Source organism: Glandiceps talaboti, chromosome 10 (assembly GCF_964340395.1).
Source record: "Glandiceps talaboti chromosome 10, keGlaTala1.1, whole genome shotgun sequence".
NCBI classification, from domain to species: domain Eukaryota; kingdom Metazoa; phylum Hemichordata; class Enteropneusta; family Spengelidae; genus Glandiceps; species Glandiceps talaboti.
The window spans coordinates 6,464,615-6,484,498 of NC_135558.1; the positions used below are offsets into that span (position 1 = coordinate 6,464,615).

Consider the following 19,884-nt stretch of genomic DNA (forward strand, 5'->3'; position numbering starts at 1 on the left):
ATATACAAAATGGCCAAAGAGGTGTTTGACTGGCGGAGGAGGGTTTTAGACAACATGAACTTGAACACTGATCCAAATTCCTGATAGTGTGCCAGTCAGCAAGGGTTAAGGGTAGTTTACTGACTGGGCTCTCACAGTATTGACTCCCTAGCCACATGTGAAATTGGAAGACAACCTCACTTTAAATTTGGGTAATGAATATCTAATGTTTAGCCCCATATTCAGGAAATGTACAATTAAGATACCAGGATATATATTGTGATATATGACATGATAGCATTTATTTTGATTGGTGAAATTTATCAATGTACAAATTATTTCTCTTCACTTTTTTCAGTAAATGTGAAAGCGTTGTCACATCTTTTTGTAGTATAAATACCGGTAGTGCAATACATACATGACAGTATTTACCTTACCTCAGTTACCACTATCGTTATGTATTTCTGTATCTCACCACTAGAGGGTGTGATTTATGGGAAGGTGCATTGATATGTATTTTGACTTTCAACATATTCACCTCATTACACTTGAGTTATTTCTGTATTTCTGTATTTCACCACTAGAGGGCTAGATACATGTGGAAGGCTTATTGACCTGGAATTTTTTTCACTTTCAACATTGCTTTGTTTCATGGCTACAGAAACGAGTCGTGAATGTTTTTTTTTTGTACAATATGTTTGTAAAATTGTTTATAAAAAAGCCATTATTGTGTAGTCACACAGGAAAACCACAAACCAAACAAAAGTATTTGATGTTATGATAAATAGTAGATGACATACAATCTTTCCTTGACCAACTTTGTAGCCATTTTGAAAAGAAGGGTTCAATTTCTTGCATTTGTGTCTCAGAAGATGAAAGAAAATTCGTTTATATTATATAAATTTGTGAAATATTTAATGAGGCAAAATATAATAACAATATATGTATTGTTGTGGATGTAACTTGGTTTTATTTGGATGCTGTTGAACAGGTTTTAAATATTTGACTATAAATGATGACATGTGTGTGTGTGCATATTGAAAACAACATGTATATCCAAGTTCTGAAAATAAATGAATAGTTATTTCAAATCTATGTGAATTCTTGTACAAAACAACCAATCTATACCGACCAGCATGTGCACATGATACATGTACAGAAACCACCACCAACACACACAAACACACACACTTACATACATACACACACACGCACACACACGCACACACACACACACACACACATTCTGTGAAAGGATTGATATTTTCTGGGTTTAAATTTCTCCAAGTCAAATCACAAATCAAATATTAAGGAAGGCAGTGGTTATCTCAAGGCTGCTTAATTTTCCCAATTCAGCTGATAAGTTGTGTAGAGAAGTGAACTGAAATTCAACCTACCTGGTGTCCATATCATGACCCTGGATCTTGACACAACATAACAGCATGGCTACAAGGAACAGCTCCCTCTCCAGATAGAAATGCATATGAATAGCGCCCTCCAGTGGTGCAGTTTGATGTAATGAAATAATAATTTGTGTATAGAAGTCTTGCCTTGATAAACCATCAAAATTACCAAGCACCTGATGGTCTCAACATTTTCCAAGCAACTGGCACTGCACTTTCATAGGACACTGAAAAATCGTCATTTACACCAGTGAGGGTGCTGTCTACTGCAAAAGCAGGATCTCTGTGGTGTATGATGGGGATGTTTTGTATCATGTGTATACATATGTGTATGTGTGCATGTATATGGTTGAGTGTGGGTGGGACCAAGAAATGTGAAGCAGTGAACAATGTAGCATAACTATACACCCAGGGCTACAACCACCAAATGCTGAACTGAGGATATTAATTCATTCAAAGTTTAGCCACTTCAAGAAATTAACTGACAAGAACTATGAACCAAAGTCCATCACAAACTGTAAACACAGTATACTACATTCAAATGTCCTGTGCATGACGGTTTGTATACAGAAACACACACAATTACTGTACAAAACACTTTGTAGACAGACACCACATTTCTTCAGTTCCACACATAATGTCAAGCAGAGAGTTTGAAAGAACACACCCAAGGAGAAACACACGATCACATAACACATTGAGAGATTGAGAGAACACATCCAATCATCAGATTGTCATGGAAATCAATTTTTATTGTGAGAACTGAACCGTCAACAAACTTTACTGCTACATCAACTACAGAAGTTTCCTGAGTGATGACAATTTCAAAACTAGACTTTAAAACTCCAAAGGGAAAAAAACGGTCCTCAAAAAATGAACAAAATAATTAAGTTAGTTTATCTTACAAAGCTGGACACAAAACATGGAAACCCTGCATGAAAAGGAGGCTGGAGAGATATCTACAAGTTATGCTTGCCTTGTAACAATGTCTATGTATAATTGGACCAACTATTACAAACAAACAAACTGACCTCCGACCTCCTTCTTACTATATATTTACATAGCGACACATGACAACACAGTGCATCAGACAATATAATTCCATCTATCTCTCAGACTTTATAAATACATTAAAAATGGCAAGTACATTTGTTCACATATAATCTAAAATCTAAACAATTTGCTTTCAAAGATAAAAGCGGTCATTTTTATAATCTGTACAAAAAAAGGGGAAAACCAGGTACGAGAGTGTAAGTTTTGCTTTTCAATCAAGTAAACAAAACAAGAATTAGCAGACCCTATTTTCTTTATCATCAACTTTGTTGTAACATTAAAGCGGCACTAGCTATAGCAGCAACTGGCCCAATTTCTGAAACTGTTTTGTTCCCATATAATGACTTCATCATAATATTATACACCTTGAACAGTATTGAATAACCTTTGGGCAAACCTATTTGTGTAGCTGTACACACACTATGGTACAATAAACTCAATCAATTGATTTTGGGTCCATACCTAAAAATCAGCTACCAATGCATTCATGGTTTCAACCTCTTAATGTACTACTTATGGATGAAATCAACCTCTAAATAACATGTACACTGTTTTATTTATCAATTTTCAGTGAATAATATTGTTGGTTGGCTTGTAGAAAAAATATTACCCTAATTACAGCTTGTGCAACTTTAAAGTGAATACATTTTTTTTCCACAATGTAATTGTAATGATTGGTACAAGACTGGAACTTCAGTTTGTGTTAACCCACTTTATTCTACTAAACAAATATTCAAGAAAATGTTTGGGAGTAAATTAACAGACCCCCCCCCGTGAAGAAAAGTGTACATTTTGTGAATTAAAAGTTACCCTCATCAAATTCATAGTCTAGATAAGTCTTTTAAATATTGAAATTCAATGGTAGATCAAATTCATAGTGATAAAATATAAGAAAATATTACTCAGTTTTGGAAATGTCTGAATGTCAAATATAAAGTTGTATGGATATTTGGCTTCAGTTTTACTCAATGGACAGGTGTCAATTAAAAAAAAACCATTTGGGTGGGAATTTTATACAAAAATTAATGCATTAAATGGTATATCATAAATAAGAATTCAATCAATTAAGTAATAATCAAATCATATCATATCATTGATTGTCTTTTCACTGATTTCAATCATGGGGAGTGCAGTGGTGGGTGGGCTGTAGGGCAGTATTTCTAGACAAATGAATGGCATATGTTACCTTTGAAATATCTTAAAAGGTATCATTTTCTCTATTTTAAAAAAAATAAAGAAGAGATTTCTTTAATGTAACAGTTTCTATTTTGTTGTAAAAACCAAAAATGTACATTGAGCTGGGTGATTGGGTGGGGAATGAAGTGATTAATGATTGTCATAAGGCTTGAGAAGTTGTCAATTTCTGCAATCCTCTAGTTTGGTGCCCTCAGTGGTGAGATTTAACAATTTTTCAGGAGGTTTACCAAGTTGCCATCGTAAACAGTCTGGTTACAATAGATGATACAATACTATCATCAAACACAGACTTTGTCTTTGATTGTATTTAGTATCCCAGGAGTCAGCAGTTAACATTACATAAAAATTCCACATTCTTGTAAGCCACAGCATGTGTCCATGGACACACCGAAAAATAATCTCTTGTAGTATGGTACCATCGTGGACAGCGCCATAAAGACGTCCATGAATTTTACAATTATGAGATTGCCGCAACAAAATATCAACCAGCTTTATCCTGTTCAAAGTTCAACAAATTGTGATTCATTTTAGGAGTGTTTATTTGGTGATTGTTCATATGTTTGTTTGGTGATTATTTCCATTGCCAAAGATTTAAGTTGCTATGGTTACAGTCTTAGTTCTTACATCTATGATAAGATTAAGAAACTTTAAGTACACAACAACACTAGAGTGGGTGATGTATTTTGTAAATATTTTGCTAGAAATACAACTTCAAGTATTTCTTGGCTAGCTAATTTAGCCAAACTGACCGTTCATTCTTTTTAAACAAAGGCAATATTTATGCTGTCACCAAACATACATAATTGTTTTATTTTTAAGTTTCATTGTGCTCTTCAATTGGTTCTTGGTAAAAATTAATTTCTTTTGGGAATCTCTGTAAATTTCATATTAATGAATATAAACAAAGACTTTTTAATATAAAACTTTTCAACACCTACTATAGTGACTTTCCCTATATTTATAACTAAGTACCCACTGCCAGACTTTTACATCAGTTTGTATTAAAATCATATCCCATTGAGTACCCTGTGCAAACCTTTATCTACCTTCACAAAAAATTACATCTCTATTTCTTTGACAAAAGAAAAGACTGGCTTTGCAAGACTCTCTCATACTTTATGATCTAGTCTAGTTCCAGACGGACTGTATTCCGCACTATGTTAACTTCACAATTATACCGTCTAGTCAAGCCCATGATTCAAGGCGTTAATTGTGGTTCAACCCCACGGTGGGTGAAGCACAAAAGCATGTCAGTAGTAATCCATCACAAATTGACAGACTGTTGTCATCTCTCATTAATATTTGTTTGATAAAGCTGTTTTGACTATGTCCAACCAGGACTCCATTCTGTTTAAACTAAAATCACGTGGGGATGCAATGTTTATATGAACGCTGTAGGTGGGCACACAGAATTCTGTGCGAGAGTCACGGCCTTGACTAGATGGTATAAGTGTGAAGTTAACATAGTACTAATCTATTATGATCATCACCATGCCATTTTCTAGTAAAGAATATCCATTACAAAATTTCTGATACCTTATTTCCCCCGCACCCTCTGCAAGCCTTTCTCAACCTTGTACAAAATCACCTGTCTATTTCTTTGAAAAAAGAAAAGTGTACCCTTTGCAAGACTATCTGACCATACATTACGATAATCACCCTCTATTCCATTGAAAAGTAGACTGTCTTGAAATACAAAGAATAAGTGGACTAAACCAAAATGATGAAAAAAGAGGGGAGGTGTCATTGATAAGCATAAAAGTGTCACAATTGCATTATTAAAAGAAGCTAAATGACCTGTGTAGAAATCTTGAAGACGATCACAAGAAAGAGTATTTAGTGTAAAGCTATAAGTTACTGTACAGAAACCATCCAGCATGTATTGCACATAAGTTTAAGTTTAAAAATGCTAGACAATGTCAAATATATGTACCATTCTTTATCAAGCAAATAAGTGAATTTCATACCGTGAAGTTCTGTGTTCGTTCACAGAAACACATTTAACAAATAAACTATGCCAAGTAATAAACAAATGATAAATACACCAGTTTTAGCCACTTTTCGCTACTCCCATGTGCCAATCTACAAGTGCGTAAACAAACAAATTGACTAAATCATGTTGTTTTGATATGTCTTTAAAAAGCCAATGACCAAATTAGATATTTATTTTTGTTTATAATACAAGTGTTAAAAGTTTACCATAGCAACTGATTTTTGTTTGTTAATGTTAACTAGTAAAATTGTACTTTTTATGTTTTTTACTCAAAATAAATATAAATATTTTGCTGATAAAAATCTACCATGATGAAAGAAAGAGAGGGCAAGGTCATTATTTCTACTAGCAGATTAAGTGTTATCTAACACTGAGTGTTTTTAAGGGAAGGGCTGTATGTAAGTAAAATCTGCCTCGGTTTGCCAGCTATGTCACTAGGCCTCAATCACTATGGTAACATTTGTATGAAAGTGGATAAATGTTTTACCAGATTTATCCCATTCCTATTTGTGGGGTTTTTGAACCTTTGCAAAAATAATGCTTTGGGTTCATGAAAGTAAAGCAAAAACTGTTCTCATTTGTTCATGATATTCATTGTTCAATTCTGACAACCCCAGTTTCGTTTGTTGTAGTATCTGTTCCACAGATAACATTAGAGAATAAACCAAAGAACAGGGGGTGTTACACAGCTACCTACTCGGCTCCATTGAAATAAGAGTTTTGCATGGAATAAAGTTTATCAATTGGATTTCCCATCCGCCCACCGTTTGTTGGTGGTAAAGCATCTGGACTCGGGACTGGCTGACTTGTTGCTAGGAGACCACTTTCCTCCATCATGCGGCCATCCATTGGAGGACCGTCAGGATGAAACATTGGATCTGGTTGTCCTGGATACATTGACTGTCCTGTCATTGGAGTCATTTGATTGGTTGGAAACATAGATGAGGGCGGATAGGAATGGTCCATATTTTGTGGTAAATGGGGGAGACCAGGTTGAAGTGATTGGTGATGATAGTTATGGTTTAATAAATCTTCCGGCATTGGGTACTTCATACTCACTTCTTTTAAGTCACTGTTGTTTTCTAAAGGATAATTACCTACAAATAAATATAAAAAAATATTTATGTATAAGATGGGTGTCCACACAGCAATTTAATGAAATTGAATATGCCATATTTTGATTAAGTTTAAAGATGAGTTGCATGAGAGCATCCCAGATTGGAGAAAGTGAGGGTCACACATTTTGTTATGTATGCTAAACACATGGCAATACAAGGCCCAAGCAGTCAGTGAAATTGATAAGATAATGTGTTCCTAACATTAATAAATAATCAAATCCCGAAGAAGCAGAACTTCTTGAATTACATATAAACCAAGAATGTTATTAACATTTCCCAGGAAAACTTTGTGAAAGGATGATTTTCACAGTAGCACAGTGTACCACACCATCCAGCCCAAATTGGCTGTTGAATAGCGCCCCCTTGTGGTCAAACTATACAATCGTTTATCTTTCAGACGACTGGCATGGCATATGTATTGAGGAATAAGATTAGAGACACCTGAGGGACAACAGGTCCAGCCTTGCATCTGATAAAGCCAGTAACAACCATGACATCAACCTGGCCCTATATAAGCTTGACATCAATAACATGAATGTCACAGTGTATACAGAGGCCTCAGGTCTAATTCTTCCATCTTACTCAACTCTTCAGAGAGTGAAATTACAAAAGAGTGCTTCTGGGGAAATACACAGCTGTTACATACAGCAGTAGAATACTAGGGCACAAAGGTTCCATACTGACGAAATCCTATATGCTTGAAATATTACAAAAAAATCAGCATATCACTAATTGTTGCTTCAAAAATGGTGCATAACGTAATTCATTACACATCAGAGTCTCATTATATGTACACATAATCTTTGCATTGTTTCAAATAGGAACATCCTGTCAGGATACTTACTAAGTAAGTAAATCTGACAATGCCAGCAAAAAAAAGTAGTGCCTAGTTTTAACACTGTGGTTTTTACAAGATGTTCTCAAATTTTAACAAATCTAACTGAATCGGAAAATACTAAATACAGAAATTATTTTCTCCACCATATAAATATTCACTCAACATGGAATAATACAATACTGACCAAATATAGTTGGTTTGGCCTTTGAATCTGGATGTAGCCAGCCCTTCACACATTGGGTGGACTAACATCCAAAACTAACATCCTAAAATACAAACGCCCATTTTTTACAATCACCTGTTCTCACGGCTATAAATAAGGGCCCGGTAAAAAAACAACCAGCTCTTCCTCAATGTTTTTCCAACTACTTTTCATGGATCTATTTGAAAAAACCTTTGTTTCAACCAAGTTATTTCCATCATTGGGCAGATTTATGAGTCACATACTAGATAATACTCTCCACTTTTCACATTTTCCTGTCTACTTTTAAAATGAGCTATATCCCTGGTTCTATGGGAGAAACCTTTCAATATTACAGGTTTAATAATATTTACTCTATTGACTCCCATTGTTCTGATTCTATACATTCTATACAATTCTTTACTTCTTGTCATTGATTTCATAGATACAACAACATTTCTGGTGTCTCAAATTTCAAGGAAATTAAAAATTTTCATGAAATCAATAACCATGACTTACTTTCATCTTGTTTATCTTTCAAAGCTCGTCTATTTTGTTGCCTTGATAGTCGTCGTGGCGATGACCCTTCAGTACTATGACCCTGTTCCTGCATGTGTCGGCGCTGTAATTTTTTCATCTATAGAGAAACATAAAATAGGTTTTAAAAAAAGAAGATATAGATAGATATTCTTAGTATCACACCAGACCCTGGATAATTTCAGTACCTGTAATAACATTTTACTTCCCACTAGAGGGCCAAATAGAGCAATGCAAGATGATTTACTTATTCTCAGTACCTGTAAAGGCAATTTGCATCATGCTAGAGGTCAAAATAGAACAAGATGGTTGACTTATTCTCAGTACATGCAATAGTATTTTACCTCATGACTTGAGGGTCAAAATAGAACAAAATGGTTGACTTATTCTCAGTACATGCAATAGCTTTTTACATTATGACTTGAGGGTCAAAATAAAACAAAATGGTTGACTTTAATATTTTCACACATGTCTATAGTAATGCATATGTAGTGTGTTTAGCAAAAGTCATGATATTGACCAAGAAATCAAGTGATCATTATTTTTTGTCATGCCTTGGTGTAAAATTCAGATACACAAGAATTGAGACACAGGAAGGGATGGAATCCATTCACAAAATTACAAGATATTGAGTGGCAGTGGAACAACTATCAAATTCACACAGTTAGTGTTGGGGGGGGGGGGGGGGGCTTTCATGCACAGAATCTTACTTTTGTCACACTGACTTACTTTCATATCTAAATTCAGTTTAATGACGTACCTTAGCTCTTTGATTCTGAAACCATACTTGGACAACACGTACACTTAGTCCTGTGTCTGCTGCAAGTGATTCTCTAACCTAAAAAGGAAATAATTCATAAATAATTATAATTTTTATGAAATTCTCAAAACATTTTTCTGAAAAGCTGATCAGCTAGATTTTATCACTTCTTTCTTTACAAATAGCCAATCAAAGTGGTTCTGGCTAACATTTTTTTGGCTAATATTTTTTCAGTAAATCTTAAAAAAAGAGCTTACCTTTCGACATGGTTTTTGGGAGACTTCAAATGATTGTTTAAAAGCCCTTCGTTGTGCTGTAGTCAGGATAGTCCTTGGTCGTTTTGGTCCCTTCCTACCATCACCATTACTGGAGTTCATGTTACCACTTCCATTGTTTTGTGTTATGCTGCTCATTCCCGAATCACTGTCGTTTTCTAGGTTTGTTGAGCTTGTGTGGTTGTCAAGAAAACTTTCATCGATGATGTCACTGTCATCACACATATCATCTGAATGATGACCTGTAAATGGAAGAAATTATATGAACTAAGCAAACTTGTTTCTATGGAAACAGACATATCCATATCATTATCATCCGACATATCTGAATTTATGTGAAGGATTTATGAAATGCAGACTTATTTCTATGGAAACAGAAACCATCATTTTTGTATATTGCATATTTGTGTAGCCGTATACACCTTAGGGTGCAATATATAAAATCAAATTGATTTTTGTGTCCGCACCCAAAAATCAGCACCTTCAGTGAAGCATGATTGCAACTTATTATATATGGATAAACAGACCTCTAATAGGGAACTTGCAATCCAGACAGAGCATGCTCAGATGCAAAGGCCTATGGGATTATCTGTGGTTATCATAATATGTAATCTGGAGCTACTGATAAAATAAACCCCCCACAATGGTCAGGGTAACTATGAATTGATTATTTGTGGTTATAAACAATGTATCAACATTGTTTACAATACTAATTTATTTAAGTACTTATTATTACATTTCCCATGATGCAACATTCAACATGGCGGGTTTGCAAGTTGCCCATTGATGTATAATGTATATGTTTTCTGTCTGTCATTTCTGTATATATCTGTTGTTTTTTTAAAGTATTTTTTGAAGTATTTTTTTATGTGTATATTTTAACTATCTCTCATACTCCCACAGAAAGGGGTCGTAGAGTAAATAAATTATTATTTTTATTATTATTATTATTATTGACATTCACAATGTTTAATTATTGGTATTTGAACAATTTTCAGTAAATACATGTGTACATATTGTCTGATGGAAAATATACTAATAATATCCTAGTTACAGTTAGCACAGCTTGAAAGATATTTCAGCAATCTTACCTGATGGACTTGGTTGAACTGAACCGTACTCTTTCTCATAATCTACTTTACAAAACAACTGATTATCTCGAACCACAAATTCATCTCCTTTCTGCAACCTCTGGTTACAGATTACACAAAGAAAACATCTGAGATGATAGACGTTAGACAGCGCCCTCATAACTAACTCATTGGATGGAATGGATTGCAGACAACCATTGCACTTGGTACTGAATAATCTGAAAAAGTAGAAATAAAAAACAGAAAATTAGTAAATCATTAACTTCATTATGAGAGATCAAACTTTTACATCTTGTAATGAACACTGTGGGAACAGTTCACAAATACTTTGTAAAACAAAAGTATATTCTGTTTGGTTTGTTAGAGGGCGCTATTTACAAAATCACCACCACAGAGAAATAGTCTGACAGAGCAACCATCTCCCCTCAACACAGTGTACACATGTGTAAATGTATACTGATGATGGTTCATTCATTTTTGTCAGTTGTTTTTGACGTTCAATCTGATATTACGACCATGTTTCTAGTAATGTAGGTGCTAGACCTGAATGTAGTGTGACTGCATACTCCATGAATTTTTGAAAAGATTTGATCACCAAACGAATTGGTGAATGAATCCATGATTTTCTTCTTCTATATACTAATGTTACTAACTGAAATTATCACAAACTAAGCTGTTAAACTTATCCTGAAATGGTTACTGTTTTGTGATTTTGATAGCAGCTAAGCTTTGGTATAGTGAGGTGTATATACATTACAGTGACGCGTGAAACCAAGTATCAATATATGTTAGGGGTCACGTAAAAGGTGTTTGTTAGAACAGAATGTTCAGTACAATAGACCTTATGGTCTTTTAGTACAAGGGAACTAAGTGAGCATTCTAAAAACTTCATGTAACCAATTGCGAAGTTATACTCACTTATGGTGTATTGCTTTGATGCTGTGATGTAACACAGTTAGCAAATAAAACAAAGTAAAACTCCACTGATCTGCTAATTTATCAATAAATACTTTTGATTCCAAAGTCAGCTCTGTTGAGGCTGTCAACTCCTTTTGGTCCCTGTACTTCTGCAGTAACTTAACCTTTGACCCCCGATGTCATCTCCACATCACACATACATCCTAAACCTTCTTCCAACCCAGCAGTAAATATCCCAAACAACAGGGTCACTTGACTATTTTCTGCTTCAGTGCTTCTGCACTAGATAAATAAAAATCTGATCCCGGGTCCCACTGAGAAAGGAGAATCCGAAGTATGTTTTCTATCACCCCCTGTCACGGTCCCTGTCTACTTTTACATCTACTCAAATGCTACACATTGTTGACACAAAACTGTTGAAAAAATCCCCAATGAAATAGAACTGGGTATCCACTCAACTTTTACATTTCATTATCATGTTTCATTGTTTTTACTAACGTTTAAGTATCTCAGTAAACAGGTACAAGTTACATTGCTGTAACAGACTAGATCATACTTTTGGCTTAAACCCATGATAAAACGATTAGGGAATTCAGGTGTGCGCATGTAGATATCCCATATTTAATTCCCTTTCGTTTTTACAGAAAAAAAGCGTTCACAAACACTATAGTTTTGTGCATATCAAATATTACATTTCTCAATCAAATTTTCTTTTCTACCCTCTTTATTCAGTATGTTCCTACTGTTTTCTAAAGTCCTGAAAAATCTGTGTTTTGTCTTTAAACTGTTGCATCTTTGACATATGCTACAATTCAGAGAAATAATTGAGAAGTAAGAGTGCATTTCCATCGGTTTTGTATAAAAGCAGGTAGGTGCAAGTACAACAAATTGTTGTGTTTTTATTACAAACATCTCCTGTTAATGGGGCCTAATAGTAATATATGGTGCCTTCAGAGACATTAAAAAAGTGCCACAGTGTATCCATTCCACATGGATTGTTAGCTATTGTTTATTCTGACAACTAGCTAAGAAAACTACATAATTAGGATACCAACTAATATTTTTTGGTTCGGAGAAGATAAGGTCTAACATTCTACACAAGACTAAATGAAAAATGTTAATGATTTTGACCAATAATGTATTTAACAATTTAAACATTGTCTTCAATTCTCCTTTGATTAGCAGTATGTATCTTAAAAAAACACTTTGATTAATTTATTGTTAATTACTAATAACTGCTAATTTGCTGAGCGATAGATAGCATTGTTTTGTTACAATTTACTCAGCAATAGGTAGAATTGTTTTGTTAACTTTACTACAGATACTAAAAACTGTGAACAAAGTAGAAGAGAATTGGTACAACCTTGGGTTTCGTTTAATGACGCCGTTTACTTAGGTTTCATTTAAATGGACCTACATTAGTCAGTGGTGGTGGCTAATTGTATAAACATACTTCAGCAGAATGTAATTGTAACCGTAATTAATTCATTTGTGGTATGTTTTATTGGCGGTGTTATCAAAGAAACAGGGTTGTCATGATAGTCAAATCAAATTCACTCAATTACCATTTATTATCTTTGTATGACATGATTACTTGTAATTTTTGTTAGTACAATACTCTTTTAATGTGGTAATTCTGTTAATAGTACATTTTAGACCAGAGTTCTTTCTTTATCGTTTCCTAAAAACCCCACTGGAATGACTTTGACAGGGTACAAATGACTCAAATCAAAAGGAAAGTAGAGAAACTAGATTTTATTTAAGTCCATTTTCTACCGCTCTGTCAAATTCATACCTTTATGAATCAATACATGTGTCAGAGAATATGGTACTTGTAGTGTTGTGGGAGCTTTACAGATTGACCAAGTGACAGATAAACCACAATGACAGAAAGAATAACTATTATTAACATTGACAGTTTTTTAAAGATTTATTAGGTGACAGATGGACTTCAATTTGTATGTGGCTATATACAAAAATGAATTGTTTAAACTTAAACTTTCAAGCCAATGTTCAATGACTTTGCATTTTGCAGAAAGTGACAGACGTACGTACGGACAGAAACAGCCTGGTATCTCACCCTTCGGGAGCTAAAGATCCAGAAAAACATTTCACAAAGTTACATGCAGTAGTATTTCGCATTCATGCTTAGGTTTTTTATGGAACCCTCTTTAAATCATGCTGACAAAAAAATAATAAATTTCCATTGCATTGCACTTTCACTCATTCTAAAACAGTAATTATGAAATTCAAAAATATTCTCTAGAATTGTATTTAGGTGACATTTAATAGATGAAAGCTTAAAGTCAACACATGACTTTGAGGGAAAATAGATTATCATACTATTAAAGGCACAGAATGACAGCCATAAGAATTGTGATAAAGGTAGTAAGAACATGCATCAAGATGAGCTGAAAAAGTTGAAACAAGATTTCTGCGAGAAAATATATTGGGAATTATCACAGGTACCAAATTGCCTCAAATATCAATACGTACAAATTTCAGCTAAAAAAATCAAAACAAACCTCAGAAAAAGAAATACTTTTATTACCAAAGATACGTATTGACAGCAGTGTAAAACTGCAGCATATCATAATTTAGTGTGTCGTAAAGTATCTTGTAAGATCATTCCATCCAAGATGGTAAAAATGTAAGAACACAGATTGTACATGGTAGAAACATGACCTGACTAAAAATTCTTGTGTCTTCGTCTGACTTACGTCATTGAAGTTTTTTCATAGCAACTACACATGTACGTGTTTGAGTGTAACATAAAGGTGACGAGTGGAGTCGTAGATTTCAACCACATGGGCCATGCGGTCTTCTAACCCGGAGGGTAAACCCTCAGTCAAGTATTTGCGATAGAATTTCATTGGACAACCCAGTGAGCAAAGTAGTATCAGATTTGTTATTTGAGTAACCAACATTTTATCAGCACACATTTCTTGTTTAAATCTTTAAGTGACCACCTGCAACTACATCAGTATGCCTCTTTACCGAGAGACTACACACATTAGCACCTCTTTTACCCAATTTTATGAATTTTCTCTCCATTTTTTTGTAATTTTTGTCAAATTTGAACAGTTAGTGTGATATTAGAGATAAGCAGTTCTAGAATCGCTGCAGTATTTTGTTGCAATGTTTTGTTGGTTGATTTATTGTTGGTTCAAAGTTGATGGTGATGTAGTCAAAACATATGTTTTAGGTTTGTAAGACAAGTAGCGAAATCACAATTGATGTGTACAACCATAGAGTAAATGTTTATACTGCATAATGTACAATTAGCTAGATGATCAAGTATCAATACCACTCACTGTTACATTTCACGCCACCAAATTTCTGCAATTTCTGCAATATTTTTACTTTTTACCTCACTTTTTTATAGACTGGACAGACTTACAATTTGTGGTATGAGCTGATGTGTCCATGAACTGATTGACACAGACAGTTTGCTGTATGCATCATAAACTACCAAATACCAGACATGTATGAAAGGATAGAAAATCAACATTTTGTAAAATATTATAAATTCTCTAATTTTTGTAAATTTTATCACATTTGAACCCAAACTTTGATAAAAAATTATTAAAGAATAACATTTCTTGGATTAAAATCTACAGTAAAGTTGATTTATGCCAAAAAATTACTGACTATGTAAAATTTTTGTTAAAATCCTTTTTTGGCAGAAAATTGCGTTACATTGACATGAGCAGACAGAAAAGTTCACCACCAAAACCTGTGTGATATCTGTTCCATTTTTGAACAGAGATACAGTAAATAAACTTTGTGAATGATGATTTTTACAATAGACACAATGTCTGTATAAAGAAGGAGTAGCGGATAAAAACAGATTAATTTAGATAGATATGTAGGTGACGTCTGTTACAAAGCTGGATTAGACTAAACATGTGTAATCTATGAACTGATAGAGAAAGTTATACGGCTGAAAGTCTATGAATGAAATACCAGTCTATCCAGAGTGCCATGTGTCAGTGGTTTTTAATACTTTTTCACTATCTGCACAAGGAGAGAGGGCAAGATTACGATATATATGAATGGTATTTCGGACAAATAACTACATTAAAAGTTCACTGAAGCTGCAATAAAATAGAATTTCAGTATAAAGTTCAGAAATTGTACTGATTTCTTTATTTTTCATCTTTTTGTAGGAATCTTTTTAAAAAGTGAGTGTGTGTACCTGATATTGGTATGAAAGTAAAGAGATTTTGATAAAGTTTTTTGTATATTTGGGTTTTTCAGAAATTTCTAGCTACATATGGTATTTTGTGTGTGTGTGTGTGTATTTGTGTCTGTCTGTCTGTCAACTTTGTCTCTGTCTCTATCTCTCTGTCTGTCTGTCTGTCTTTCTCTCTCTCTCTCTCTCTCTCTCTCTCTCTCTCTCATATCATGATGTTCATTTAAATTTATTGTTCTTGTAAACCATTATGTTTCTGTCTGGTCCTATCAATAACACAACACACAAAATTATAAAAAGTGTGGGTTCTCTACTTCGGAGTATTAGATGCAATGAGGCTTGCATTTTCTAGTCTGAAAATAATGAAATATTTTGAACCTTTTTTAATTCTTTTCTCTTTTCAAAGATTAAAATAGAGGTAGAAGGCAAATCTTTGTCCATCTGTTGCTGTGTCAGTTTGTGTCACTCATCAAAATATTCAACTCTGAACAGTTTTGACATGACATAGTTTAAAGGGCCTGGAACATCTGTATCATTCTTGGTAATAAAGCAATCACGCAACACAACACGTACACCAACTCAGTGTTCACATTGTTACTTATGCACCATTGATCTAACATATTGCTACACTACGGAGGACAATGTGCTTTTTATTCACAATCATGTACTTTAAAATGACAGAAAGTTTACACAGAAAAAAGAGGGAGAGCAAGAGAGAAAGGATGAGGAGAGAGGGAGTGAGAGATAAAAGAGTGGTGAGTGAGTGAGAGAGAGAGAGAGAGAGAGAGAGAGAGAGAGAGAGAGAGAGAGAGAGAGAGAGAGAGAGAGAGAGAGAGAGAGAGAGAGAGATTGTGTGTGTGAGGGTGGGGACAAATAATTGGAGACATGCACATAAAGAATAGAGAGACAGAGAGAGGATGAAATCTAGCATGTGAGGTATTCTTAATATAAGAGATTATGGATACTAAATAATATCCATGTCTACAGTTTTGCTATGGTCATTATGAATAGTTCAGATGAATATATCAAATTTTCAGAAAACTGTGAATGAGGTGTAAAGTGACCAAAAAGTACTTTTTCATCTGCAAAAATACTTGAAAGTGCATAAAAATCACAGTCCATGATAACTTGAACTGTATTCTGCTGTGTTTCAGTTAGAATTACCTGTCTTTTAGTATTTACAGGAGCCTAAACATTACACAAGTCATCTACCTATATTACCCATAATGCACCATTCTATGGTGACTGATTGTCTACCTGTCTGCATATATACAACAGAAAAACAGTTGATTTGATAGAAAATTTTGATATTTTTGTTTCAGATGTGGTTCAAAATAAAACTGCAAATGCTAAGCTATAAGAAATTGTGGATAACCTTGATATAAAAGTCCAATCTTGTCATTATAACTCATTGTAAGTTTTAAATTGTGAGAAAGGAAGTCAAGCCACCATATTGGATGCTGGCCAACTTTGCCCAATGTCAAAATACATAGGCAAGTCGACCCCTACACTTGGTACAAATGGATTTTTCTTGCATTATCCAGCAAATTTGCTTCTAAAATGATATAATTTTGAGCAATAAGTGTCAATTGTTGGTTAAAATCGAGTAATGATGACAAATGAATGTGGAGTTCTTCAGCAAATTGGTCATTCTGAATAAAATTAAATCAGGATATACAAAAATAATGAAAAAATTCAGATCAAATCTATTCCTTTTTTATAACCTTGAAAATTTCAAGTCAGTTACAGAATAAAAAACATTACTTTGAGTGTTGCACAGTATTCATTCTATTTTAGGGTCCAAAATATCATGAAATCTGTGAAAATATATTCCTTTCAAATTATACCATTTTTGATGAAAATTATGTTCTATGATCCTGTCTGTGGATGTAGGGTTGTCAACATTACATGGTCACCTTGAAAAAGAACTCCTTGTGAGGTTTATTTAGTTACTTGTAGCTATTTTACCATGAAAATCAAGTGTGTGCATGTTTCTAACGGTGAAAAACACAGTTATTCAATGAGGAACATCAAGATGCATCGTTTCTTTGCATCGACCTTGCGAGCGGTGATGATGATTCAACGTATTGTTGTCAAGAGGAAAATCTTACATGTTCCTTTCTTGTTTTATTGCATTTTACCATGGAAATGATGTATGTGTATGTTTGGAATGTCCTGAAAAACAAATATTTTGTTTAGTCACATCATCAAGAAGCGTCGCTCCTTTTGGCCTGGCCTTGCATTGGCTATGGTGACAATGTAACTATCTGTCATAAAGGATGAAAAATATACTCCAAGGGAATAAGCATATGTAGTCCACAATGACAATGTTAGGTAATGAAGATATTCACACATTGCCTTTATAGTTTTTATTGCATTTTACCATGGATATGATTGCCAAGCTTGTTCGGAATGCTTTAAGAAAGCCAATAGTTGTCCAACGGACTTCATGAGGGCGTGGCTTTTCTGTATACTGACCTTATGAAGTCTATAATAACTGTTTTAAAATGCTGTAAACGCTTAAATCATACACTTCTAGACACTTCATCAAGTTAGTGAAGATGTTACAATGTATTGTTTGTCATTGTGACAGTCTCAAGATGGAAACTTTTTGTTTTGTTTTTGGACTGACCTCAGAGAAGTGAGGATGACATTGGTGGATATTGTTCTAGTGGCTGGGAAGCTCAGGTGTGTTTTCTCCCATAACGGTGGCGAAAAAAAAGCCGTTGCAGACACCAAGCAAGTAAAAATCAACACAAAAAGTCTGATATGCAAGGCCATAGAGGTGTTCACTGTACACTGTCCACCTGGATCTGAGTTTTTATTGAGAAAGCGATGTTAAAGGTTTGCATATATGTGCTAAGAATGGCAACACTGTGAAAATGTCTGTCTTCTATACTGCTGTGTAAATACAATGACTGTATGTCTATTGATTTCAATGTTCTTCTCACTCGGATATATTTTTTACCGATTTGATGATTGTTTTTTTCTCTAGGCTGTGATAGGAACACTATTTTCCCTGATTTAATTCTTGATCACCTGATAAAGCACGAGTGCTGCAGTAAATACTCATCAATATACTGTGAAACCACCATTTGGTTGAAATACACAGAACCTGATGTATCTTTCACACCCACTCTCACTTTCATCTCAGCTGGCGAGTGCATTCATTTTCGCTTTCTGCCCATTTATCAGCATCGTTTCTTTACAAATTATTACCCCAGCAATTCTTAAATTGGTGATGTGTTCTTTATTATCACATTGTCTAATTGTTACAATAGATTTCATTTCTACAACAAAAATAATGATTTACTACCGTGTTGTTGGCCAAAGATGACAATCCTAATACTCTGAATCATTACAAATGCACACAAATTGATGTAAAATGTAACTTGTGGATATTTCAACTTTTTTATAGTAAAAAATGCAGTCATTTTTTAAAGAAATAAGTGACTAGATGCGATGAGATTCACCCTTTGTGCTAGCAATAATTGAAAAGGTATTCCAATCAATGCACAATGGCTAAATCTTTCTATTTTATTTATATTTCATTTGTCATTTTTAGACGCGGCCAGTTTTATTTTGATACTTGATTTTTAGTGAAATATCTAAAGATCTATATTCTGAGATAGTGACATCCTACAACATAGTATTCAACATTACCTCACAACTCCCCCTCTCTTCCCCCTCCCCACCCACCATATCCTGAAAAAGAGGGTGGAGAGGGGGTAATTTTGTGCAGTGTATACTTTAAAGTTTTGGTAAAGATGGAAATCAGGAAAGTTTCAACAATAAAATGAACATTATTTCATATTATTACGTATAATTATGGAATTATTGATTCTATATTTGCCATTTTTGTGAGATATGATCTGCTTCACCCACCCCACTTTTTCACAAATAATCTTTATACATTTTTTTTTAATATTCAGAATTCAAAATTTACCCCATATACATGTACTACTATACTAGCTGTAGTGTTATTTTCGTTGACAAAAAAAGAGAAGTTTTTTTTTTTACAGAGTTCAACATTATTATATTCTGTTGTAGTAATTATTGTTAGTATATCTACATTTGATGAAAAAAATCACTTCAATGAATTGAACAAAAAAGGAAAGTATTGGTTACAACTGTGGAAATTCATTTAAATGCTATGTAATGAAATTTGTTTCCATATGCATTCTACAATTTGGTTATGATCACGTTTTTCATTTTGATAAATAAAATCAAAGAAGTTCACAAGATAGAGAACAGTGTTGCAACTACATTGTAACTAAGTCTACTGAAATGAGATACTTTGATGACAAATTTTGTCACATTAAACATGTGTTATATTATAGTTAATG

General features: G+C 33.9%; 1 protein-coding gene across 1 annotated transcript in view; it reads right to left on the reverse strand.

Annotated features, from left to right (window-relative positions):
* Positions 1-6,204: 6,204 nt before the first annotated feature.
* LOC144441114 (LIM homeobox transcription factor 1-alpha-like) overlaps positions 6,205-19,884 on the reverse strand; it is a 77,954-nt gene continuing 64,274 nt past the window's right edge. Inside the window, exons 4-8 of the mRNA XM_078130643.1 lie at positions 10,426-10,643; positions 9,317-9,576; positions 9,060-9,137; positions 8,282-8,399; positions 6,205-6,722 (exon numbers count right to left, since the gene is read on the reverse strand). Of these exons, the coding sequence (XP_077986769.1) occupies positions 6,319-6,722; positions 8,282-8,399; positions 9,060-9,137; positions 9,317-9,576; positions 10,426-10,643 (1,078 nt within the window). The 3' untranslated portion in view covers positions 6,205-6,318. The remainder of the gene's footprint in view (positions 6,723-8,281; positions 8,400-9,059; positions 9,138-9,316; positions 9,577-10,425; positions 10,644-19,884) is intronic.